At 40.7% G+C, this 26,648-nt stretch overlaps 1 protein-coding gene across 3 annotated transcripts in view; it reads left to right on the top strand.

Annotated features, from left to right (window-relative positions):
* The window catches only part of DIAPH3 (diaphanous related formin 3), a 4,946,160-nt gene that overhangs the window by 4,433,251 nt on the left and 486,261 nt on the right, over positions 1-26,648 (top strand). For 2 of the 3 annotated variants that reach the window (XM_044072887.1, XM_044072889.1), the window contains 2 exons: positions 25,360-25,455; positions 25,936-25,995. In XM_044072887.1, the coding sequence (XP_043928822.1) occupies positions 25,360-25,455; positions 25,936-25,995 (156 nt within the window). The remainder of the gene's footprint in view (positions 1-25,359; positions 25,456-25,935; positions 25,996-26,648) is intronic. The other variant, XM_044072888.1, reaches the window with a different exon arrangement.

A 26,648-nucleotide genomic window follows, 5' to 3' on the forward strand; every position in this document is an offset into this window, starting at 1 on the left:
GTGCAGAGCAGTCTTCTTTGTCTTTCCTGGAACCCCTCACACCTGGGGTCCAGTAGTAAACACAAATGCAAGAAATGACACTTGGACTCCCTTCAGGAGTCTTACACTCCACATTGGATGGTCCCAAATTCCATGACATTTTTTTTTAGAGATGATGAGGCAGAAATGGGATGGTCTATAGATCCCATGATCTCTTCTCAGCATATCCTGCAAAGAGGCCTTTTGTACCCCTCTTCGTCTTTCCTGAGTGGTTCATCTATTCAGTATAACGATGTGGCTTGTAATTAGGACAGCATGGGGAAGTCCTTGTGTTGTGTCACCTGACACATGGAGGCAGGATAAGATCCTCTAGCTTCCCCAAGACTGGACCTGCTGGAATGAGACACCCAAGCCAGATTTTCAGTGTTGCAGCAACTGTCCAAAGTTCTGCTATCTATCAAAGATCCTCAGTCAGTGGACAGGCTTTGGTAAGCAAGTCTGTGTGCCCTGTACGTTTAGTCTGGGGGTGATGAAGTATTTGTCACATATGTTGTGTTTCTACTGAGAGCTAACTGACAAAATGAACCAGCTGCTAGAAAGGTTTGCCAAATAGAAACTTGAAATTTCACTCCCAAATAGCAAGTATGCCCTTCATTATTAACTTCAATATACATCTCTCCCATAATTCTGCAAATGGTGCAAGAGCAGCAGGCATTGGCATAGCCCTTTCCTGTCATGCATGTTTGCATATTACAGATTTCACCAAGGAAACCAAGGCAGCCTTTCTCAGCACTCTTTTTGACAGGTCATTGTCTTTTATCCTAGCAGTTAAGGGCAAATGAGCAAAAATGGGAAAAAGGGGCAAGACTGGCATCAGATGTTGTGAAAGTTTAAATTCCCCAGTGCCCGTTCACAAGAATGCTGGGGAATGTTTGTCATCACTGGCTTCACTGTTTCCAATAGTAGAGAAATAATCATGGATCTGGAAGCAACTGCCATGGCTGTGCAACTTACAGAACAGTCACCAACCCAGAAGCAGTAGCAATCAGCATAACCAGGGATGCTGCAGTATTCCTTGAATGGAGCAGCATTTAAATCTCTGAAGGCTTGTCAGACTACCCCCGCTCTTCAGACAGTTGGGGCCGTCAGTCCTTCTATTTACCGCGTGGAGTTGCCACTAGAGCAGCATCGGGCAGCGCCGGTTTAACAAGGTTAAACTTTTTCTGGCTCCATAAAGTCTGTTCTTCATTTTTTCCCTTAGAACTGCTCTACTAGTAACCTAAACAGTATATCACTTGACTAAAAAGCGCAGCACTTGTTCCTAAAAGTTTTTTTTCTTTTTTTTTCTCAAAAAAAAAAAAAGCTCAGCACTTGTCACTTCTATATTATACAAAGTCCCTCACTTGAAACCCCCAGGAGTACCCACTTCCTTACTAAGTCCTCTCTTATTCAGTCTCATACCTAACTTCTTAATTTTTCTAGCATGTCGAAGGGCCAGATGCTGGCGTCCTCTCCTGCCCAGTTGGTGAATCTGGGAATATTGAGGCAATGTTACAATTGCCTCATGTACACAGACAACCCTCTCCTCCTCCCACATAACACAAATACTTGCGAGAGATGCAGCTATTTAGCCAAACTGGAAGCTGAGCTCTCTCAACTCAGGACTGGCAAGACCAGACAGGAGGAGAAGGCAACTACACACACCACAAAACCAGCCTCACATAATGCTACCACACCATTGAATCAAACACATAAACACGCAAAGACATACTCGGAGGCTCTGAGTAAAAATTTACCTAAACAGCAGAGGCCTCCAAAGCAGACACCCAAACAACTGCTACCTCAAGACACCCCACAAGCAACACATAAACCACAAAATCAGTGTTCAAAGCAGTCACAACCCTTAAGGCCAAATACAACACCAAACATACTTGTCATAGGTGACTCCATAGTCAGACACACTGACGTCCCACTCACCAGGCTGAACAAGGAGAGGGGCACAGTAAGCTGCCTATCGGGCGCTAGAATCCGCCACATAACACAAGCACTCGGGTCACTCCACGGCAAGTACAAATATGACACAGTCATTGTCCATGCTGGTGTGAACGACCTGAGACGTACCTCCCTGGACTACATGAAAAGAGACATAGAGGAGCTCTCTGATTATGTAGCCCAGGCAGGTATGACCCTGACCCTGAGCAGTATCCTTCCTTCACCAAGAATGATGCCACAATATAGAGACTTGATGATCAGCTTTAACAATTGGCTTAATGTCTGGTGTCATTCAAAGGGGATCCAGTGTCTTTCTGCCTGGGATGACATGCTTGACAAGCCACGCTGCTTCGCAAGGGACAGCTTGCACCTGTCAACCCTGGGATTCCGGATATTGGCTAAGGCTCTTGCCACCCCCATAGTGCCTTTTTTAGGCAAGGCTCAAATTCTAAACCTACCACCCTAGAAAACAAAAATGGGAAGAAACTGAGGGTAATGCTGCTCAATGCCAGAAGTCTAAATCCCAAAATGCACGCACTCGAGGCCCTTCTCAGTATGGAGAACATCGATGTCTGTGCTGTAACTGAAACCTGGTTCAAGGCTCCTGAGAGCACCCCGGCACTATTAGGTTTTACCTCATATCATGCGTTCCGGCCCCAAAACCCGGACCACATCACAAAAGGAGGGGTGTATCTATATTCATAAAGGATACCCACACCTCCAGGTTGGTGGCAACGCTAAGCTTCGGAAACCATCCAGGTGCAACTAACCATAGGCAAAACTGCTCTACAAATAGTAGCATGCTACAGGCCACCCTCTCAAACTCAGGAACCCCACACAGCCTTCCTGAAGACACTGGAGGGTATAAATGTATCTCCAAACACCATCATATTGGGTGACTTCAACTACCGAATATAGACTGGGAACATTACTCAAGCCCTAACTTTCTAGCCCAACGGTTCCTGGAGTTTATAAATTCAAATGCCATGGAACAGCTAGTCACTGTTCCCACGAGAGGAGAAAATATACTAGATCTCATTATCACAAACATGGGGACAAAATGCTCCACACCGGAAGTATATCCCTCATTGGTGAGATCTGATCATAAACTAATCTCACTGGAAATCCACATCCCGCCCCCCCCCAAACAAAATAGACCACAGTGAAGAACTTCTCTAAAGCAAACTTCACACTACTCAAGACTGGTGTGGTATCCTTCAAGGCCCCTGAGCCAGTGGAAACCACAACCCAAGCTACGGAAGCCCTTACAAATGCCTTCTATGAACACCTCCAGGACTGCATGGATCAGGCAATCCCAAATAAATCCAAGACTCTTTCCACAAAGGGCAAACGTCCAGTCTGGTGGACCCCAGCCATTAACAAACTTTACAATAAGTGGAGAAAGCTATTACATGATGGAACAAAATCCATAAAAGGGAAGTCACCCCTGATCATTATTAGTAAAAAAATACGAGCACTCATAAAATCAACTAAGGCCAATTTTGAGAGAAAAATTGCCATGGAGTCAAAAGACAATCATAAGGCCTTTTTCAGCTATGTTAGGAACCTGGGTGGAAACTCCCAGATATGCTCAGAATTAGTCCAAAATGATACAAAAATCATTGAACCCACAGACATTGCCAACATACTGGCAGACAGGTTCAGTGCAAACTTCACCCCCCCCTAAAGGAGAGATAACTATCCCAGCGGAGTGTAGCCTCCCAGACATCTCAAATGCGCAGGTGAAAGCTGCTCTCTCTAAAGCTAAAAACACAGCATCAATGGGACCGGATGGTGTCCCCGGCTGTGTGCTACACGAGCTAAATGAGGAATTAAACCCGCACATAAGGCAGCTGTTTAATCTCAGCCTTACCACAGGATACGTGCCCAAGGAGTGGCGTACGGCAACTGTGGTCCCACTCCACAAAGGCGGTGCCTCTACGGACCCTGGTAATTACCGCCCCATAAGCTTAACAAGTCTAGTCTGCAAAGCTATGGAGAGGATCATAATGGAGCTCATAAACAAAGATATAGGGGACTTGCAGACATTGGACCCGACCCAGTTTGGCTTCGTCAAGGGCAGATCATGCCTTTTGAACTTGGTCGACTTCTTCGAAACAGTCACCAAGGCCATTGATGAGGGAAAGGCAGTCCATACAGCCTACCTTGATCTTGCAAAGGCTTTCGACATAATGCCCCACTCGGGTATTGTAGAAAAACTTACCAGCTTAAATGTAAACCCATATGTCACAAGATGGGTTGCAAACTGGCTTAAGGACAGAACCCACAGGGTTAGAGTTGCTGGCGCTATGTCAAACTCCAAGCCGGTCACAAGTGGTGTCCCACAGGGCTCGGTCCTTGGCCCCCTATTGTTCGGCATCTACTTCTCAGAAGTACAGGCCAACATGGGAGGACTTTGGCTGACAAAGTTTGCAGACGACTGCAAACTGGGCACCATAGTGGAAAGTGCATCGGACACGGATATCCTTCAGAAGGGAGTCACGGAAACAGATAGCTGGTGCCAGAGCCATGGCCTGAAGTTAAACGCCAAAAAATGTATAGTCATACCCTTCGGGAAAAACAAGGTAACCCCAAGCTACCATATAGGTGGCAATCCACTAAGCACAGAAGAGGTTATCAGGGACCTGAGGACCCAGGTTGACAGTGGCCTTTCTTTTGACACTCACGTTGCTAAAGTGGTTAGAAAGACCTTCTACATTGCCCACCTGATCATGAAGGGATTCACATCCAGATCTAGTGAGGTCATTGTTCCCCTGTACTCTTCACTTATCAGACCAATGATAGAGTACAATGCCCCATTCGGGCTGTATCTCACCCGACATCTGCAGCAATTGGAGAGACCCCAAAAGTTCCTCACCAAAAGGATAAAGGGACTACAAAATCTGTCATATGCTGCCAGATTGAAGAAACTCCAGCTCTATTCAGTCGCATACCGTCTGCTCAGAGGTGACATGTGCCTGACATACAAGGCCATGTCCAACCCGGAATTAATGGACATGCTCCACCTCAAAAAATCCAAATCCACCAAAACCACTAGAGCAAGCAACTTAAACCTTAGCACGGATATAAATAGGACGTGCTGGAGGGATAGATTTATCACTCAGAGACTCCCTATGCTGTGGAATAAAATCCCGGTCCATGTGAGGCAGAGCACCTCGCTGGCTCTGTTCAAGAGAAATCTTGACCTGTGGATGGGAGATCGTAGGTTTACCCTGGGAATCATCTCTGTGTCACTGCTGGACAGAAGCACAACAAACTAATGGGCACAGTATTTTTTCATATAAGGGGTGGCGTAAGCCACAAAACTTTGGGCTAGGCTTATAAATGCCTTAGGGCAGATAGCCTAGTATAAACCTATGAACCTATAATGTAGGACAATTGGATCAGGTCACTTTTATCCAGAGGATCACATGAGCTCCTAGGTTGTTCACCAAGTGTATGTCCTTGGTTACAGGAAATCAAGAGCTGCTAGGGATAAAAGTATTTCCTTACTTAGATCACTGACTACTAGCCTTTCCAACTCGGAACAGTCTGATTCAGGCAAGGGAGTCTCTTTCCATCTTTGGGAATCATGGTGAACACTGCCTGTGAGATGGTTACAATCATCAGATGCATACTTGGATATGAACTGTCCTGCAAAGCACTTCTTTCATCAACTAAGATCTTTCCCTTGATTCTTTTACATCAAATCATAAGGGCCTATTCAGTCCCGCTGCAGAGCATTGGGAACTATGGCAATGACTATTCATATGGTTCCACATGCCAGATATTGCGAGAGACATGTTCAGGGGCCCTAAGAAGTTCAGTGGTGTCAGTTAATGACAAGAGTAATAAAACCTCTTCCCCATCCCTTTTCCAGGGGATAGTTCCAGGGACTTGTTCATCCAGAAATGACCTGAATGGCTCCTTTACTCTTTTTACTTGTTTCCCTTGAAGTTGAAATTCATTTAGAATGCCAGGCTGAGAAAGTTCATAGTAAATTTTCATATCCTCATGTTGGCCTCAACATATTTGATTCTGTCTGTACAACCTTATTTTCTGCAGGGATGGCTGTGAGTGATGCACTTCAGAACCTTTCTGACCACCAGTGTCTGACCAGCTTCATCTGGATCTAAGCTCCCTTCAGCTAACATCATTCCTTCAGTTCCAGTGATGATGAGAGCCATCTTATCCAGACAGGGCAGTGAAAAGGCTTGCTTCTTTCCTGAGATCAGCACCAGGAAATTTTACAAAAGTGAATGGATGTATTTTTCTGTGTGGGTCATTGCAGAAGGCTTAGACCTCTTGCCGCATTGAAGGACATCTCACATATTTTCAACACTGGTTTGTTGTTCCAGCATTAAGATTCACCTAGAAGAAATTTTCAGTTTTCATTATGTTATGGTTTATCACTTACCTACTTCAAGGCTTTCTTCAGTGGTGCACTTCCCTTTTCTGCTGCTGTTCTATGAAGGATCCTGTCCTTCCTTGGAATTTATACTTTTAATTAGAAAAAAAATTACTCTTCCTTCCTTTGAGGTAACTGCTGTAATGGAATTGAAATGTGTAACTTGGAAAAACATATTTTTTCTGGTGACCATTAATGAATTTCTGAACTAAAAGCTTTGTCTGGCAATGCTATTAAATCTTCTAAAGGGACAATGTGTCTTTTTGTACTGATCCACCTCTTATGTCCAAAGTAGCCACTGAGATGACTCGTATCCAGTCTATAAATCCATCTGTCTTATTCTTTAATTAGTAAACGAAAAGAAATGCACCAACAGAGGTAACAACAAAGACACCAAATTTATTATAAACAACCACACAGAAAAATTAAGCACCTAATCTTTCTGTGTGGTTGTTTATAATAAAATTGGTGTCTTTGTTGTTACCTCTGTTGGTGCGTTTCTTTTCGTTTACTAGTTTTATTCGGTAAATGCACTACACCTGGGTTTTGGATTTATTCTTAAATTACTTTTCATTACATAGGCAGCTTGGATTCAATCTGTATAGAGCAAACTCTATCCAAAAGGACTCCCAGTTAATTTTATTCTGTGTCAAGACATTTGGCACCAACGTTTCTAAAACCATCTTGTTCAGTGGCTCACTGATAGTATTAAATTAAAAATAAAATGAACATTTGCCTTCAGTACTTTCAGTGCATACAATCTAGGGCAAAGTAGATACATCTGAAGCCTTTTTTCAGGAATGCATTCTTGGATGGTATTTGTGCGGAATTTTTGTGGGTTTCGGGGAGTATTTTCACAAGACAGTACAAGCTTGGATGTGTTGTGTAGAGCTAGGTCTTCCTTTGAGGCCATAATCATTAGAGATGTGTTTCCTTGAGGAGGATGATGATGCAGAATAGACTGGGACTCTCTCTCTCTTGTTTGTTAATGGGGAATGGAGCGCCTCATCTCAGATAAACTGTTATATATTTACAGTGAAGTTCAGTCTGGATGTCCAGACGCATCCTCATTCCCCATGCCTCGATGTAGACTAGGTCTAGAAGAATTTCATGGTGATATCTCTGCTCTGTGCCTTCATCATGCATCTTAACAGAGATCTGGAAAAGAAGCTTATTGGCCGAGCATTATAGGGGAAAACAGGGGAGGGGTAGTAGCCCTGGAAGGTTTTGTATACCATATAGAGTAAAACCAGCAGCTTTCATCCTGATTTGTAAGTAAAATACATCTGCTCACCCAGTGGGCATTTTGAAATAAAGCAAAAAAAAAAACTGCTTTATTTCATATACAGTTTACCTCTGTGTGCTGCATTAGAATATTGTTAGCCTCATATTTCTGAAACCTGAAAGATGATATCAGAATACCATTTGATACTGTAAAATGCAGCCATGGCTGAGAGAAACGGGCAGTGACTCACTTAAGAGATAACAGAATATTCAGGATCACTGAAGATAAAAGAACAGCTTCTGCCTTTATTGTATTCCTACTCTGCTACCTCCATCCATTTATTTGCATTGAGTAGGATTAGCAAAATAAGCATTTTATTATTAGATTAAGTACAATAACAAGAAATCGGCAAAATATGCTTCCTATTGCCATGAGCGTGCATGTGAAATGTTTAAAATTCTATAAACTTGCAACAAGTGGTATGTAAAACATCTGGGAAGAAAATAAGCTTCTAGTCATGAAAAAAGCTCAGTGGTTTCTTCTGCCAGGCCACAATGAAAAACTGATTCCTTGCATCCAAATCACAGAGCCTGACCAGCAGTAATACTGACCATTACATGGAAATTATAGATTGTCTAGATCTTTTCAGCACAGTCATCCAATATGTTCAGATAGACAGCATACATGAAATCAGGACAGAACCAAAAATAATGGGGGGGGGGGGGCAGATTTTAAATACTGCTCTTCCAAATTTAGAAAGTTGCTATTTTCTGAAGTATATGAAGTCTGAAACTCAAATGTATGTCGTTATTTAGTAACTTCAGTCCTCATTGATTTTGCCAGAAAACCACAAATTTTAAGAGGAACTGGCCAAAAATATGGTCATTCTGTGAAATTCTGGACAGCTCAGACCTCCTCATAAATCCAGACAACTTTATACATATATTAGAAGTCCTCACCATTTTCCAGGCATTAAACTCCATTCATAAGTAGCTCATTTTTTAGAAGTCAGAAACTTATTGCTTAGTCTATCCTTCTGTATCATCTTCTTCAGTCAACACTCTTGTATTGCTTATGCCTAAGTGTCCCACTTTTTGATGCTTACTCCTTAGCACAGATGCAGTCAATATAGTACGAAAAGGCGCTCAAGATTTTTTTTTTATATATAGACTTGTCAGCATTGTTTTTTTGACAGTCTCGAGTAATCAGGGAACACAACCCTCATCATAGAAAGTGAATAAAACCCAAACATTTTGTCAAGTGATACAAAGGAAGAGTAGTGTGTATAGTAGATGCAGATATGAAAATAATTTCCTAAATACTAACATTTTACGGGAAAGCATGTCATATATTTAAAATCATTTTATAATGCATTGTATACCATAATATGAGAATTTTAGCTGACATTGTAGAATAATTGCTCCCTTCTGTTATGGTGTTAGTCTGTACCACAGTTGTATCCATTCTTCCCAGAGTAATGTTGATTTCTGAGTTCTTAGCCTTTATTTACATTCATAAACTGTTTTAATCCTTTCTGTTTCATTAATCTTCACTGGCTGTTCTGATAACTTAGTTTAATAGAAGGACTACAGAGAGGATTGTTTCAACAGTATTGCAAGAAAATAGACTTCTACTTGCTGATTTTCAAGCAGACAGAAGTAACATTGCTTGAGTTTTTTGATAGGTGTCATATGTTTCCCCAATGACATCAGTTGGCATGTGTAAAACTCACTGTTGAAAAGGCAGAAAATGAACCATTACCTGTGTTGGTCAGCCAGGAAACAAAAAACATTAGATGTCAGGCTAGAGGAGGTATTTGTGAACTGTACAAGTTAAAGTGAGGGCCGCCCAAATATGCTAGTCTACGCTGATTGCTGATAATGTTCGCTGGCTTTCATGAAGTGGTAGGGGATTAGTGGTAAGGGGTAAAGTCTATACTGCAATCCAAACTGCTAAGGAGTACAATTAATAGAGATAGTACAGAGTAGGGAAATATCTTCACTGCATATGTTTATCAGTGACCTAGTCCTCAACTGCCTGCATTAACAAAGCATTATAAGCTAGAATTGTCTTCCAAGGTAAGTGCTGACTCTGCAGCAGATGTCATCCAAGGGACATGAGCTGCTGTCTCCACTTGGCCGTCAGTCAGTTGTTTATATTCTAATAAAAGGTAAAGAATAGTAGACAGCACAAACACCCACCAGGGCAGAGACAAATAAAAAACTGTTGACACCACAAAGTCCAGTGGCTCACCGACGACGTTAACTCACAGCAGTTACAAACAGCAGGTTTTAAAAAACGCAACTTTAATGTCTTTTTGTTGTTTTTTACCTGGTCATTAAAGTTGCGTTTTTTAAAACCTGCTGTTTGTAACTGCTGTGAGTTAACGTCGTCGGTGAGCCACTGGACTTTGTGGTGTCAACAGTTTTTTAAAAGGTAAAGAATAACTGGGAAGACATAAAAGGAAATGGTATACTGTAGTGAAGTTGTGTGCAGTACTCACTGTAACACTAGAAGACTGAATTCCTATATGTTTTCCTGTTATGACCCTTTCCCTCATTTTGATTCATGCTAGTTACTTTCTGTGGTGGTACACTGCTGTGACATGATTGAAGAGCTGCATGGGTTAATGACCTGAATTTGCAGAATAGCTGCTGACGTTACTGTTTAGCCTTAGCAAGCTCTATTAAGTATCTGCAATACAGTGCACACACGTGGGTTTTTGATATACTTAGCTCATTTGCTTTATCGTGGCTTTCCGAGAAATATACTTTCTCAATTTGTCACTGGTTATTTGGGTTAGTGATAAGACTGAGCTTTGAAATATTTTGTGTTCTGGAACAGGAATTGGGTCTTTGTTCATTTCTTTAATGCACAGCACCATTATTTTGTTTTGAGACTCCCTCCCTGAAAACTTATCAGTCTCATCATGATAACTAGATGTTTACTTTATTCTAAACATTGAATGGAAGTTCAGTCAACCAGTTAGGGAAGATATTCACAGTGAAGGATTTTCCCTCTTTAAGGCCAACTACTACTCGGAGATGAAACAAAATGGAAGACCTATGTGGGTTCGGTTATTTATTGTTATGGTTTTGTGTATCATATGCAACTCTGAAAAAGAAAAATTGTAATAGCCTTAATATAAAGAAGTACAAGAAACTTGAGTTGGCCTAGTGGCATATACTTTGCATTTAGCAGAACCATGGCTACATTATTTCGTGCCCAGTGCATTTCCCATATCTAAGTGCCCCCCTCTTTTTTCAGGTGTACAAATATATCAGGTATAAGATGCCCATTCTCCAATTTGCAGAGGATGAAATCTTTTTAGGAGTCACCAAATAGCTTAAGACAGGGTAGTAACAGCAATATGGCTATGAAACTAATCAGAGAAAAGTCCATAATTCTTGAGGTATCTCTGAGCCTCTGAAGCCAGCAACTTTTTGAGGATTTTGAATCCATTAATGTTGCCCTTCTTTAGTTAGATAACCAATTTTTTGTATCATAACTACACAAGAAGAGAGCATACTGGTGAACTAGTGGACTCAGGGACTTTATGGGTAATGATGTAGCATGTAGTTGAACTGAGTGCTGTGACCCCAAGTATGAGATTTCTTTTGGGAAAAAACATGATAAATTATTAATTGAAAGGGTAATTGTCATGGGACCATTCAAGGGATGACCTCCTAATAAAGCAACTAATGCTGATGGAGCATATTGGAGATGTCCTGTTTCTGTACATCACAGTTAATTTACATAAGTCTTTTACCACACCACTGCAGATGATCTAGGTTCTGGGAATCAGCTTAGGGTACCATAACAAACATTTTTTTTTATTTATTTGAGCCCATCGTTTATTTCTTATTATAGTCTTATTCACATGTTATCAGTGTTTGCTTTATGACTGTTATGTACCTTTAAGTCTATTTTATCATTTTTGTGTAGTGCTAATTATCTTTTCCTTCATGAAGCAATTTTGCTACTAGTTAACTTGGTCTTAGGTTCATAGGATGATACTAGACTACTGGCCCGGAGACCCTTATAAGCTTACTTAAGAATTTCATCCATGTTCCTGCAAAATCAGCACCTGTTTCTGCTGTCCATTAGTTACACAGATGGGATCCCAGGGGTGTATTTTCTGTTTCCCATCCAGTCGTCCAGGTTCCTCTTAAAGAGGGCTAGAGAGGTACTCTGCTTGACATGGAGAGGGGAGTTTATTCCTCAGATGGGGGAGTCTTTGGGACACAACTCTATCCTGCCAACAACTTCTATTAATGTCACAGGCAAGGTTAAGGCCTTGCATGCAGGTTGTTGGAGTAGAATTTGTCGTACAGATATGCAGCAGCTCCATCAAGGCTGGGTCTGGGATAGCCTTGTATGCCAGACACAGGCCACCTCTGGGCAGTCTGTATGAGACTGAGCAGAGGGACAGGGCTTTTAGCCTGTCTGTATAGGATAGGTGTTTGAGACAGTGGATTTTCCTGGTCAGGAACCTCTGTGGTCTCTCCACCTGCTGCATGTGCTTGGCAAGGTACATGCCGAAGGGGACATTGTTCTTGATAATGGGTCTGATAAGGGAGGAGTACAGGGATGTTGTAACCTCCTTGTTCCTGGATGAAATACCCTTATTTATGAGGTGGGTCATGTAGAAAAGCCTTCCATATAACAGAGGCAACATGGTGGTCAAAAGTGAGGTTGCTATCACCCTTGGTGCCCAAGTCCCTCACTACTGATTGCATGCTTAGTGCATTGTTATTAATGTGATAATTAGTTGGGATGCCATTTTCCCCAAAGGGAATAATGATGCATTTCTTGCCATTCAGTTTGAAGCCTTGCTTCTGCCACCAGTCATTAGATTGGGTAAGTCCCACTTGGAGGATGTTCCATCACTAGGGGAATTTAAGACGGGGTCCAGCTTGCAGTCTTCTGCAAATTTGGTCAGCCACAGACCACTGGTTTTGGCTTGCACCTTATAAAAGTATATCCCAAACAGTAGAGGCCGCCAGACCAATCCTTGAGGTACACCACTCATTACGGGACTACTACTAGAGGTTGCTTCCCCTACTTTGAAGGAGTGAGCTCTATCAGTGAGCCAGTTATCTGCCCATCTGGTAACGCATGGGTTGATGCCTAGCTGGGAGAGTTTATCTATTATGCCCAAGTGGGGAATAGTGTCAAACGCTTTGGCTAGGTCAAGGTAGGCAGTGTGCACCATCTTCCCCTCCTCCATGGCATTGGTGACTGTTTCGAAGAAGTCGACCAAGTTTAACAGGCATGATCTCCCTTTCATAAAACCAGACTGTGTGGGGTCAAGCATTTGGAGGTTGACAATGTTCTTGTTTGTAAGTTCCATTATGATGCGTTCCATGGCCTTGCAGATCAGGCTAGTTAGGCTGATGGGCCTATAATTGCCTGGGTCAGTGGACGCTCCACCTTTGTGTAGAAGGATGACAGTGGCTGTCCTCCATTCAGCTGGGATGAAGCTGGTGCTCAGGCTTTGGATGAATAGGGTGTCTAATGGAGCTGAGAGATCATGTCTCAGTTCATGTAAGATACAGCCAGGGATGTTATCGGGTCCCATGGAGACTGTATTTTTTGCCTTTGAGAGGGCATTAAGGACCTGCTCCCTGGTGATGAGAGGAGGGGGGCAGGTGCTGGGGATGTCCTGGTTTACTTATGGGGGACAAGGAGGTGAAGTTTTCACTGACCCTGTCTGCCAGCAGGTTGGCCAATATCTATGGCGTTTGTGTATGTGATGTTATTGATCACCAGTTCACAGCAGATTTGGGTGTTACCTTTGAGATTGCGGACATATGTGAAGAAGGCCCTGAGATTGTCCTTAGTGTATGTGGCCAATTTGGACTCGAAGTTAGCCTTAGAGGATTTCACCAGTTACTTTATTTGCTTGTTCAGACAAAGCAGAGATTGCTTCCAACTTAGTACCTGCTCCTTCTTGGTCCTGGACAGCAGTTTTTTTTTCCTTTTATTTATAGAGTTTGTTTATTGCTGCTGTCTTCCAGACAGGTTTACTCTTACTTGAAGAGGATGATTTGGTCAAGTCGGGTATTGCTGAATCCATACAGCTATGTAGGTGCTCATATAGTTTTTTGGTGTAGGCTTGGACATTAGTGCTAAGCTGTAACTGAAGGGACAGTGGTTGTGAAGCTGCTTATACCTGCTCTCAGGAGATTGTAGTCAGCTCTGACAAAGTTTTTTCGTTTGACTCTGATTGGGGGGGGGGGGGGATCAGAGGAGATGGTGACTTCAAAAGTGATCTCTTTATGGTTGGACCTTACCAAGGAGGATGACACTGTAAGGGTGTTACAGTGGCTACTCATGTTGGTTAGGACCAGGTCCAGGATATTTTCACCTCTCATTGGGCTATCGACCAGCTGATCCAATGCATTGGCGAAGTTGATGAATCTCTGGGCGTTCATGTTTGCACTAGAATAGGTCTTCCACTCTATGGTTGAGTATTTAAAGTCACCCAGGATCAGAGTAGATGGTTGAATCTTGATGGATTCAAGTAAGTCCAGATAGGTGGGAGTGGGCATCCTGAGTCATAGTTGGGGGTCAGTAGCTAGCTATGATTTGAATAGATGTTTTGTCAGCAGTTAACTGCACTTGGAGTGTCTCCTGTGTGTCATACCGTTTGACCAGCCTGGAGGTGTGTGTGTCTTTGATAAATATTGAAACTCCACCTCCTTTGGCTATGCAGCCCTCCATTTGGTGTCTGAAAGTATGATAGGATGAGTAACCTGGTAAGGCTGGGGTGCTCTCCACAGCTTTGAACCAGGTTTTGGTGACTGCACAAATGTCAGCATCCTCCAGGGCCAGGAATGCTTGCAATGAGTGCAGTTTCATGCTAAGACTCCTAGCGTTTAGCAGCATGACTTTTAAATTTCCTTTATAAGAATTTTTCATGTTGGTAATTCTGTGCTCATGACTTTGCCTAAAAAGGCACTATGGGGGAATCAAGAGCCTTTGCCTGAATCCCCAGGGGAGACGGATGAAGGCCATCTCTGGCAAAGCATCGTGGTCTGTCAGTCATGTTCTCCTAGGCTGTCAGGTACTGGATCCCCTTGGAATGATACCAGAAACTTAGCCAATTGTTAAAGTCAGTCATTTTCTGTTTACATTGAGGCATCATTCTGAGTGATGGTAGGATGCTGCTTAAGGCTAGAGACGTACCTGCCTGGGACACACATTCAGCAAGCTCAGTCATTTCTCTCTTCATACAGTCCAGAGAGGTACGTCTCAAGTCATTCACGCCAACGTGGACTATGACAGAGTCACAACAGTACCTGTTGTTAAGAGACTTGAGAGGGTGCATGATATGGCGGATCCTAGCACCTGACAGGCAACTTACTGTAACTTTCTTCTTGGCATGCCTGGTGAGAGTCACATCTGTGTTTCTCACAATAGAGTCTCCTATGACTAGTATGTTGGGTTTGTGGCTGGGCCTTAGAGGCTGTGAGACACAGACGTGTGTACTGTGTGTGATGCTTGGTGCTGTGGGTTGTGATGTGCATGTGTGTTTTTGCTTCGTAGGACTCTTTTGTTTAGGTATGTTTTTGTTGAGAACCCCTGCATATGTAGGAGTGTGTTCTACAGATGTGGGTGGTGGTAGAGGTGTAGTGTTCATAGTGTTTGTGTAGGCAGCCTTCTCAGTGCCAGATGTACTGGCTTGTGACTGAGACAGCAAGGATTCTAGGTTCTTAATGTAATAGCATCTCTTGCATATTGTGTTCCTAGGTGGTAGTAGTAAAGTGTTCTGTGTACATAAGGCAGTTGCTACACTGCCCCAGGATGCCCATATCAACCAGACTAACAGTAGAAACCATAGGAAATTGTCTGTCCATGGTTATCAGAATCTGTGGAAGAGAGGTCAGGGATAGTAAAGTGGGTCTATCTGAGGAGTGTACCTATAGTTGTGAGTAGGGCTGGATAAAATCAAAATGGTAGCCGCAGGTGAGGGCCTTACTTATACAGGAGTGCTGGTAAGGAAAGGAATGCAATCGAGATACCTCTCAAAAGGTTAAAACAGCCCAGCAATGAGGCATGAATGAAAAACAGGCACAAACCCACGCAAATGCTGGGTTTAAATACCACAAAAATGAACGTAAAATAGAAACACTGGAATTGACCAATCAACCCTTGACTCTGAGCTCTTAGCTCAACACCCTATGCCAGACCAGTTCCAACTATTTCACTTACTAAGTGCAGGCAGGTCCTGGCTAACACACGATGGTGTAGCAGGAAACACAGGAATCACACAAATAGATCTGAATACAGCAAAACCTGTGACCAGACTATGCTAAAGATATTTAAACTCTGTTTAGGTAGATTTAACACAGGAGAACAGATACACACTTAAATATAACAGTAGCAAACAAGCACAAACTGATTTAAACAAATTAACCAATAAAAATGATCAAAACTGAACCCTGTTCCAGCAGTGTTCACTCAGACATGTTCTAACTGCACACTCCCTCTACTAGGGTGCAGGGGAACCCTTACAACAAAAAGATGGCCTGGACTAGTGCTCAAGTTATACAAACAGAGTTAGATTTTGCAGGTCTGAATCTAGTCTGTGCTACAGCAAACAAGGCACACCAGTTTCAGAAAGAAACTGTAAAAATAAGCAGGCACAATAAGCCGTCAACCAGCAATTGCCAGCTCAGAATGGCAGAATCTACTCTGTCCTCCCGCAAGAGTGCAGACCACAAACCTTCTTAATGTAAAATAACTGGCCTGAAGCCCAAGTGCTTAAACCAGAACTAAGATAAGTTTTGAATAACAGACACTAAGCCTTCAACCAGCAATTCCCAACTCCTTACAAAAGAATGTAAGCTACCTTTCCAGCCACAAGAGTATAGACCACAAACTTTCTTAATGTAAAACAACTGGCCTGAAGCCCAAGTGCTTAAACCAAAAGGACGCAAAGTAAAAAAAAGCAAAAGGAAGTTTGGATGGCGCAGTGGTGCAGTGGTAGCGTTGCCACATCACAGCAAGAGGTTCTCCGGTTCGATTCTCGGCTGGGGTGCCTTTTGTGTGGAGTCTGCATGTCCTCCCTGCGTTCGTGTGGGTTTCCTCTGGGTGCTCTGGTTTCCCCCCACGTTACAAAGACATGCATCTGGTACATTTCTCCCTGGGCCTCCGCTGAAAATTGGCTTTGTTCCAAGTCAGACTTTCCCGGTTAACAAATGTTAAATAAATAAATAGATAAATACATTTAGAATAACAGTTACAATTTAATCAAGCTACTAACAAGCAGTAACAAATGCAGCAGAATAAATGCAATTGAGTACTTTTAGGAACAAGCAGCAGAAGCAAAATAAAGTAATAAAGTAGGATGAAACACAAATACAGTAAAAGCAGATGAATAAAGTGCATTTTTTTTTTAAGTTAAGTGGGAAGGGATGAAACACGATAATTCAAGGTTGAGAAACTAAGGGGGTGGGACTTCCCAAATGATCTCTCTCTATTCAGTGGAATAAGCTGATGAGATGGGACTGGGAGGAGTGTCCAAAATGAGATTTATAGTAGGGACAGGCAACTCAAAAGCCACCAAATTAAGAACACAACAAGGACTGGGTGGAAGGGAGGGGAAACTCAAACTCCAACAGAACAGATAAAACAAATGTTATACTAGAATAAGATACAAAATAGAAGTGATCAAACCTTAAATAAAGAGCTTCAAATCAAAATTAAATGCAGAGATGAGTGATATTCAGAGCAATCAAGAACCAAAAACACACTGTGCCAACAGAGGAACAACTCAAACTCCAATAGCGTAGAAAAGTTTAATCACCGCTTTCGTAAAAACGTCTTCAGAATGAATATGCAGTAAAATCAAAACTGTTTAAATACACTTAAATCAATTAAAACCAATTAAACAATCTTGTTAATTGAATGATTGGTGTTTTTTAATTGATTTAAGTGTATTTTAACAGTTTTGAATTTACTGTTTATTCATTCTGAAGAAGTTTTTACGAAAACGGCGATTAAACTTTTCTACTCTATTGGAGTTTGAGTTGTTCCTCTGTTGGCACAGTGTGTTTTTGATTCTTGGTTGTTTTTTGTTACACCCAGTGCAATTTTTGTTTTATAGATATTCAGAGCAATGCAGACCGCAAAAACACTTCAGCTAACTACAGATATTTCTAAATAAAGAGCAATTCTGTTTCTCAGCTCCCCCCACTAATTAACTGATGCCATTCACAGTTTGCAAAGGAATTTGTTGGTAACTTTTAACTGACCGTAGCCAAGAACTCTTAAAACTCCAACAGAACAGAAAACTTAAAACAAAACAAATGTAATACTAGAATAAGATACAAAATAGAAGTGATCAAAACCTAAATCAGGAGCTTCAAATCAAAATTAAATTTAGAGATGTGATATTCAGAGCAATGTAGACCACACAAACACTTACTTCAAGTTGTCACTAGCTATTCTTTTTTTTCCCATATCCCCCCTAATTTTTCATTATACCTAACCTATTTCCCATTTACTCACAATTAGTTTGCTTTCTGGTTAGCTGTATCAGATCCATCAGTGTTTGTAGATCCAGATGAGGAGTCAAAACTGGTGCCTGCTCCCAGTACGGATTTCAGAAGAAAGTGCACACAGCTGACATTGTAGCTTTCAGAGCCATTAACTGTCAAGCAGACATGACCAAGTTTCAAATTGTTGACAAGCCAGATGAAAGAGAATTTTAGAGAGGTGTCTGATGGAAATCTGAAGACAAAATTATTAGACCAGATCCAGTGATGTGGCTAAGCACTAAATGATGCTCTTGGTATACATACTGACCATACTTAAGGAGGTTGGGAAACCTACCTCAAGAAAAAAATACTTAACCAAAACAGAGGAGCTCCCTGTGGTGTCAAAGAAGGATCAGAACTCTAGCACAGCTGATGATTCTGCACTACTGAAGTAAACTGTTCAGTTCATGCCCGGAGTGCATCTCTCTAAAGGTACATCACACAGTTATCTCAGCCTGCATGCCTATAGAACACCCAACATCTCTGAAGCCTTTTAAACACTTCCTGAAAGGAGTCTTTCATCTGATATTCATCATATATTTAACAGACATCACTTTAGCTAGGAGGATTTCAGAATTACAGGCCCTTGTGCAGAGAGCCCTTTTCAGTCTTTCATATGGATAAGAGTCGGTCTCACAATCAAACCCATAGTTATTCCAAAGTAGTGACTGAGTTGGCCCTCAACCAAACTATCCAGTTCCCTGTTTTCTTCCCTAACCACTCAAAAAAGGGATAAAACGTCCTTCATTCCTTCGACATAAACATACAGATGAGATAGCCTAGATAAAAACAGCACATTAAAACTTCAGCTCAATTATTTGTGACATTTACATTGAGGAAGGAAGTTAAGCAGTTTCTAAGCAGATGGTTTCTAAGTGTTTTTCACATTGCATTTATTTCTGCTGCTGTCATCATGGAAAGAAATTGGAAGGGAAATGAAAGCCCACAGCAGTAGGGGGTTAAAGCAGCTACTGTGGCTTTTCTGAGGGGGATGAGTGCACAGGCTATTCTTGAGGCAGCTGTCTAGTCATTGGCCCACATTTATCCAAGTACTGTAGACTTGACATGGTTTCCAAGGGTAGTGCTATGTTTGCAACTGCCATTCTGCAGAGCTTGTTGATGTCCAGCCCTACCACTGTGCTCTTATATTGGAATCAGTCCAATAGTAGGGTCTACTGCAGCAGTAATCTTTACAAAGAATAGAGTACAATTGCATAGGAATTTATATAACAGTAGATGTTCAAGTCAATCACTGATGCAGTAGTGATTCCCTCCCACCAACTCTGATTCTCATCTTGGTCATTCTATCCCTATGAAAGTGCCCCCTCTCCTCTCTCAGGTCCTCTGGTCTAGATAGCCTTGAGTAACCCTATTTTTTTTAAATCTTTGAACTAAGAAGTATATATATATATATATATATATATATATATATATATATATATATATATATATATATATATAATCACTGCTTTAAAAGGATCTTCTGGATCTTCTTTAGGGCTAGCAGGGTGGATACCTTGTGGTCGCTCTCGGTAAGAATGTTTTAAAGTGGCATGGGCAGATGCTAGCTTATAACTGGGAATTTCTTGATGTAGAGGCGGGGGAGAATATCTGCCTGGCATTGGTGGGGAAAGGTGCTGTGCTCTGAAATCAGATCTAGTGCCAGGACATTTGTGGCTGAAGTCCCAGTAGTAAGAACTACTGCAACATTGGTTAAACGTCTGTTATGGTGAGTTCCTACACAGTTGCACTTTAAGTGTCCTAGACAGGGAAGACTCAGGAAAGGGATGTGATTTATTTAACATTTGAGCCTCAGGTGACCCCGGTTTATCGGTGGGAGGACCAACTGTGTTGAACACGTCTTGTCTGCAGGAAAGATTAGATTTCTCCGAGTGTGCTATTCATTTGATTGTGCGATAGTTCACTTCTTGACTGTGTTATTTCACTGAAAACTTGTGGTTCTTTATGACTTCTACATTTCTGTTCATGCTGGGTTCGTGACTTTGGTTAAAGAATTCCTACATATTATGTGCATACATATATTTATGTTTTGTATGTATGGGTGACCTCTCTCTCTCAGCTACTGACAGTGCTTCCCTTTACATATTGTGTATCAGTCTTGTATCATTTTTTATCTTCATTGCTTATATCTGTTTTATGACGTTTGTAATTCCATCAGAATTGTTTGTATTTCTTATGCATAACATAGAGTATTATTAGTGGCTCACCGCTCATAACCTGGTTATTGTTCTTGCTTGAGAGGTGAATCTTGGCAACCATGTTGAGAGCACAATACAGGGTTATGATAAGTGAGATGATCATAATTCTTTGTAATGCATGGAACTTGGAAAAAAAATTGGTAAGAGTTTTGTTGACTTTCAAAGCCGTAAATCACTTATTGGCTGCTCGTCAGAAAGGCAGTATAACACCGTCCGTCACATTTGCAGTTAGTTTCATGCCTCTCTACTGTATAGATTTACATCCAGATTATTGCTTCATATTTTTTTGTTTGTTCCTCATAAAATCTGTGGTTTTCAGACAAACCACTGAGGATTGAAGTCACTAAATAATGGCATATATTTGAGTTTCAAACTTCATATCCTTCACATTATGCAGTCAAACACATTCTGTTAGTCTAGCAACTTTCTAATTTTTTACAGGAAGTTAGGGACATGTTAACGGTACAGACAGCAGACACGAATAAATGTTTTTTTCTGCTGCTGTCATTTGCTAGTCGGTACAGGCAGATTTTACTACTGAGTGGTAGACCCGACCTTAATTACATAAGCAGGAATGCTTAACATTTGATAAGTTTGACCTCACACTACTCTGGCAGTTAACTGATTTGTGTTTTTCTGAATAGCGGAGCATAATCACACTCTATGCACTACAAAAATCTATACCTTAATGTAATTGTTGTTTATGTATCCCAGCTACATAGATGCTCATTTTGCTACAGTGTTGTTCATTGTTTATAAGTTGGGCTGTGGCTGAAATGACTCCATTTCGAACAGTCCACTAACCTAGCCAACAAATTTCAATCTTTATGTATATAAAAAGAGAGGGAATGAGATAAAGAGAACAACATAGATAAATTTGCAAATCTGTGACAATGCCCAGATCTTTTGTCACACTTTTTTTTAAGCTCTTGTGTTTTCCTTTATAGTTGGAGGATGATGTAATATATCCCAGAGCACCTACCTGCTTGATTTTCTGCATGAGTAATGACCTCTTTTTTTTTTTTAAACTATTGCCCCAAATTTTCTTCCTAATGTAAAAGCCCAGAATTTAATGTAAAATTGATGGTTACCTTACTGACCTTGCTTGCATGGCCTCATTTCCGAAACCTAGAAACAACATTGTCTTTATTATATGGAGTTGTACGAATCGGCTAGAATTCCTGCACTGCGGTTTCCTGTTATCATTGCCGTACCTGCCACTTGTCTGTATACTGGATTGCTATAAGGTGCAGCACATAGCTTGTTACGTTTTGCATTTCATCAGTCAGAACTTTCTCAAGGTAGCAACACATCTCATTTTCCGAACACACTGCTGTCTTTGTAATTGTGCCTGTTTCTGGGCTCACATATTCTCTAGCAGTGATACCAGGGCATCAGCATACAATATAATTCCCATCTGCTTTCTTAGCCTTTTTTATTTAAAAGATATACAGCTCACATTTTTGAATACTGTTTCTGTTCTGTGTCTGTGCAGTATTTCTCATGTAGATCTGCACGTTACACCTTTTTGCTAAATAACTACAAAATGTGTTCTGGAGTGGGGATAAGTAAAACATGCACTTCTCCCAAGATGTTACCCTCCTTGACTCTAATTAAGTGGTGTGGGATTTACAGTTATAGACTGCTATCCCTCCTCTTAAGAAATAAAATTTACACTCACATCCCTCCCCACAAGAAAAAAAAGTGTGTGCGCGCGCACACACACCAAAAAAATCCTACTTTTGACATGCAAAATCTAATTTCAAAGCATCCTTAAGAAACTAGAAACAAAGATTGGATATTATAGTTAAAGGAAAAAATGGAATTGTTAGCTCTGCTCATTAAAATATCCGTACCTAGTGACCCCTGCAGTCTACTCTAAGAGAGAGAAAATAAAGACTTGCAGGAAGAAGCCAGAGAAGTGTGGAACAAAAACACCCAGGTAGGTGCAGTTCTTCTGTGAGATGCTGAGCTAATAAAGAATTTCCAGCACCATATTTAAATATGATACCCATACAGGTACCACCGTATGAACTACAGGGAGAGGCAGTCTAGGTTATTCTGAGTCTGGAGGAGTACATTCATGGCAGATATTAAAGAAAATGAATCCATAGTGCTTCATGAAATGGATCATTTCCAGACATAGCATTCAAAACTCCTAGACATTTGGAGAAATTAAGGTTGGGAGGCGGTTTATCATAAATCTGTCCAGCAAGTCGCATCTTTGTAGTCCCACTATCAGCAGGGATCATGGGCACTGTTTACATTTTCTAAAGTGCATTTGTAGATGATTATTCTTTTTTTTCAGTTACAGAACTGATTTGTTTTCTTTACCTGAAGTTGTGTTGTTAAAAAAAAAAAAAAACAATAAAATAAATAAAGATAATTTGTTCCACAGTATTGTGTACACAGTTCAAGGACTCCAGTACTACTAATTACAATGAGAGTATACTAAAAAAAACAACTGGGATCTATTCTAGGCAGATCCCCTTCAAAATATCAAATCCTCACATTATTGAATCCCACTTCATCAAGATGAATCCATCAAATCTTCAGTTCGAACACCTGGAACAACAAAAATGAACCCCGGGAAAAGAACCACTCGACCACTAGGGCAGAACAACAAACAGCGAAACAAAAAAAACTCTCAAAGTGGGGCCCTCCCCCCAAACTAAATATACCAACTCCAAGATTGCACTACAGTGGGGAAAGGGCAAGGTTCACCATGGTGGCCAAGTGGTTCTTTCCCTGGGGTTGATTTTCACTGTTACGGGAGTTCAGTGAACTGAAGATTCGATGGATTTGTCTCGATGAAGTGTGATTCTATAATATGAGCTTTCGATATTCTGAAGGTGACCCATTCTAGGCTTTATACAGATACATTTTTTTAAATGCTTTTGTTCCCTCTCTTGATGGACCTACTTCCTTTTAAAATGCCAGTAATGCCTTTTGCGAGGCATAAAACAGTGACTGCTTTAAGGGTGGCCTCATAATCTTTATGAGAGAGAGGACATGCACACAGAGAAGTAGAAAAATGTCATGATGAAATGTATTAACCTTTTATTCTATAGACTGTTTTCCTTAACAGTTGCTTGTTTAACAAGTGTAGTCTATTAACAGTAATACTTTTTAATCTGTAGAAACTTTCTTTTTTTTTTTTAATATATCTTTATTCTGTGATGTAATCTGGTCTGAGAGGTAGCTGAGTTTTTTTGCTGTAGGGAGGCAAGTGCCTACAGGTGCATGAGGTTGCCTTTCAAACTTAGTTTGTGTTACATGGTGTTTATTTCAATAATACTTCTCTTTTGTTGGTAAAGATGGATTTTTACAGATTTGTGGCAAAGAATGCTACTGCCTGTTTTGTGTCCTGGTATGCGCAGGACTTTCTGAAATTGTACGTTGAGATTCTTTCATGTCCAGCGTGTTTGTTTATTTTTCTGTTAATATAACTATGCAGGCCACTGATTACATGAACATGATTCATGCTATATTCACTGAATATTAATTTGACCCACTGACATTTCAGATATTTGCACTGGAAAAGTCAACAAAACAGCCTGTATACGTTTACTTAAGTTATAGGACAGCACCACAAAATTCTTACAACAGATAGTATATTTAGCAGTTGGGGTCAGTGTAAAGGTAGCTAATTGCCACTTAAAGTAGTGAGTCCCTTTGGTAGGCTTCAGCTGGACTCCTTGCCTACATGAAGTACTTTACAACACAGGTAGGCATTTTCAGTAAATTTCCTCTTTAGATATTCTTCCATCATGCCTTTCTCAGAAGGCATTCTGGTATCATGAGGGTGTCATACAATACGCTTATATACTTTCATTCTTTCAGGATCATCATGATTAAAATTACTTCTTGGTTGTACAGTGTCATATCAGTACCATGCAAGACCATTATTCCCTGTTCATGTTTCATTCAGACATAAACTTTATCACAAGGTTTTCATGACAGATATTGATTTTTGATCAGTTGCTTGAAATATAAAGTTGTCTACACAGGTCTCTGTTTACTCAGAAGCAGAGGTTATCTTACAGTCTTCCCTAGCCATTGTTTCCAACATGAATAGCTTCGTGTTGTACAATTTTAGCACTGCATTCACCAGAAACTCCATTTCTAATAATTAAACGAAGACTTTTCATATGACTAAACACATCTTATTTATAAAGAAAACAATCTAGTAAAAGTATTAATAAATCTGGTTCCCACTGTGTGACTTTTAGTGGGTGGGTTGATGTGCTTTGGTACTGCTTTAATTGCCTGTGGAATTCCTCAAACATATTTATAATTTATCATTACAACAGGCTTACAGTACTGAGATGACTTCCATTCGGTGCTGTTCTTTGTGCATTATATAGGGCAGCTGAATGAGCCTGTTTTACAAGAAGTCTATTTGGCTTGTCTAATTTGACAAATCAGTTTTGGGAAATAGAGTAACCATAGTCTGTCTCACAAAGTAGGTCCCTTAAAAATCCTAGCATAAATCATCAGCAGGTATAACATGGACTCTGTCAGGAACCCTTGGGATCCACAAAAAAAGGTTTAAAAAAAATCCATTTATTAAGATGCTTGTTCTTTGTAGACCTCCTGAAAATGACTACTTTCTGCAAGGGAAATGTGATTTATGATTGTTAATGGTTCCATTACAGGTTCGCAGATGAAAGGATTCTGCAGTTAAGATCATATTGCATTCACTTATTGTTCCTTTTCCCTATAAAAACCCTATAAAACGCAATGGCCTAAGGAGAATCAGTTGAAGTTTGGTCTTTTTTTAGTGGGCAGTGTCAAAACTACAACCAAACCTGATTTCACTAACTGTGCACTGATTTATAACTAACTTAAACGCTTGTCTTTTTTTTTTTTTTTTTTTTTAATTGCTGGATTTTGTCAAGTCATAATGACCCTTTCCCACATGTAATCTTTGCCATTGCTGTAATAACCCTCAGGGCTGAACAGAATTCCCTGTCTTTCTTTCCACAGAAGGTGATGAGACTGGAGTGATGGATAGTCTGCTAGAGGCTCTGCAATCCGGTGCTGCATTCCGAGATCGGAGAAAACGGGCACCAAGGCCTAAAGGTGAACCTTATTCTGCTTCAGGTTAATTCTTACGAAATGATGGCATATTGTGATACCTCTTTAATGTTTTAATTAAATAAATAAGTTAGGAACAGAATAAAGAATTTAAAGGGGGCAACATATGTACTTTCTTTCTGATGACAAGTGCTACACTGATGCTTATTCCATTTGGCTGATGTCACTGCTAGTTTGTAAATCAGCACACTGATCTCCACGTAGTCTGATTATAAAGACAAGGCTTGCCCATAAGAAAATACATATTCTAGCTCAGTGGGTTGTATTGCATTATAAATAAAAGTGCAAGTTCTGTTTCAGTGGGTTGTAGTGCATCGTCATCTTGGCCTAAACAGAGCCAAACTCTCTGTTCCTGTGTAAGATGAGTTAGTCTCCCAGAAATATGTAACCTGTATTGCCTGCTGTTGTGGGTTGCATTCTTGTGAGGTCAATTTTCATCTGCATTGTTTTTTATGGCTTTTACAGATATACGTCAGAGTCTTAGTCCCTCTTCACAGAGGCCTATTTTGAAAACGAGCAATTATGGTAATAAGTTACATCAGATGCATGCTTTCCTAATCTTGGTTTATGTTATAGACCTATGATGATGGGCAATTGCTATGAATGTTTTCTGTTATCCTTGAACTAACTGCAAGTGATGTAAGGTGGTTTCATGTTTAAATGCTTTGCATGCTGTCTGCACAGATTTGATGGCATTTCCACTCTGAAATAGGAAAGCTACTTGCTCTTAAATTCAGTATCTGCTTTCATTTTTAAAATATGTAGATGTCTTCTCTAAGCCTTTCCTGAACTCTGCATTTTTCAGTTGCATGGCTGTTGACTGATTAAGCAAAAAAGTTAGTAATGCTAGGCTCAGTGCCATATGTGCACTTGTCAAGAAACACATTTGTCAAATCCTCTGTGCATGTCTTTTAAATCAATTATTAGTGTTATTAAATGGATCAGATGTGGTGATAGTTTGGAAATGATGGATCAGATGTCGTGACAGTTTAGAAATTATCAAACTGCATATTATTACATGATCTCAGTGCCTTCATTTTTAAGTTATGCTTTGTAAGATTTCTCAGCAGCTATGACTACACTGCAGTTTACATCCATGACCATCTGTTCATGAGTGAAGCACATTTTTTTATGTATTAATTTTAATGATGGGTACCGTTTGCTGCAGTGTCAGAAGC

The sequence above is a fragment of the Protopterus annectens genome, chromosome 5.part1 (genome assembly GCF_019279795.1).
Source record: "Protopterus annectens isolate FY-2018-M chromosome 5.part1, PAN1.0, whole genome shotgun sequence".
In the NCBI taxonomy this organism is placed as follows: domain Eukaryota; kingdom Metazoa; phylum Chordata; order Ceratodontiformes; family Protopteridae; genus Protopterus; species Protopterus annectens.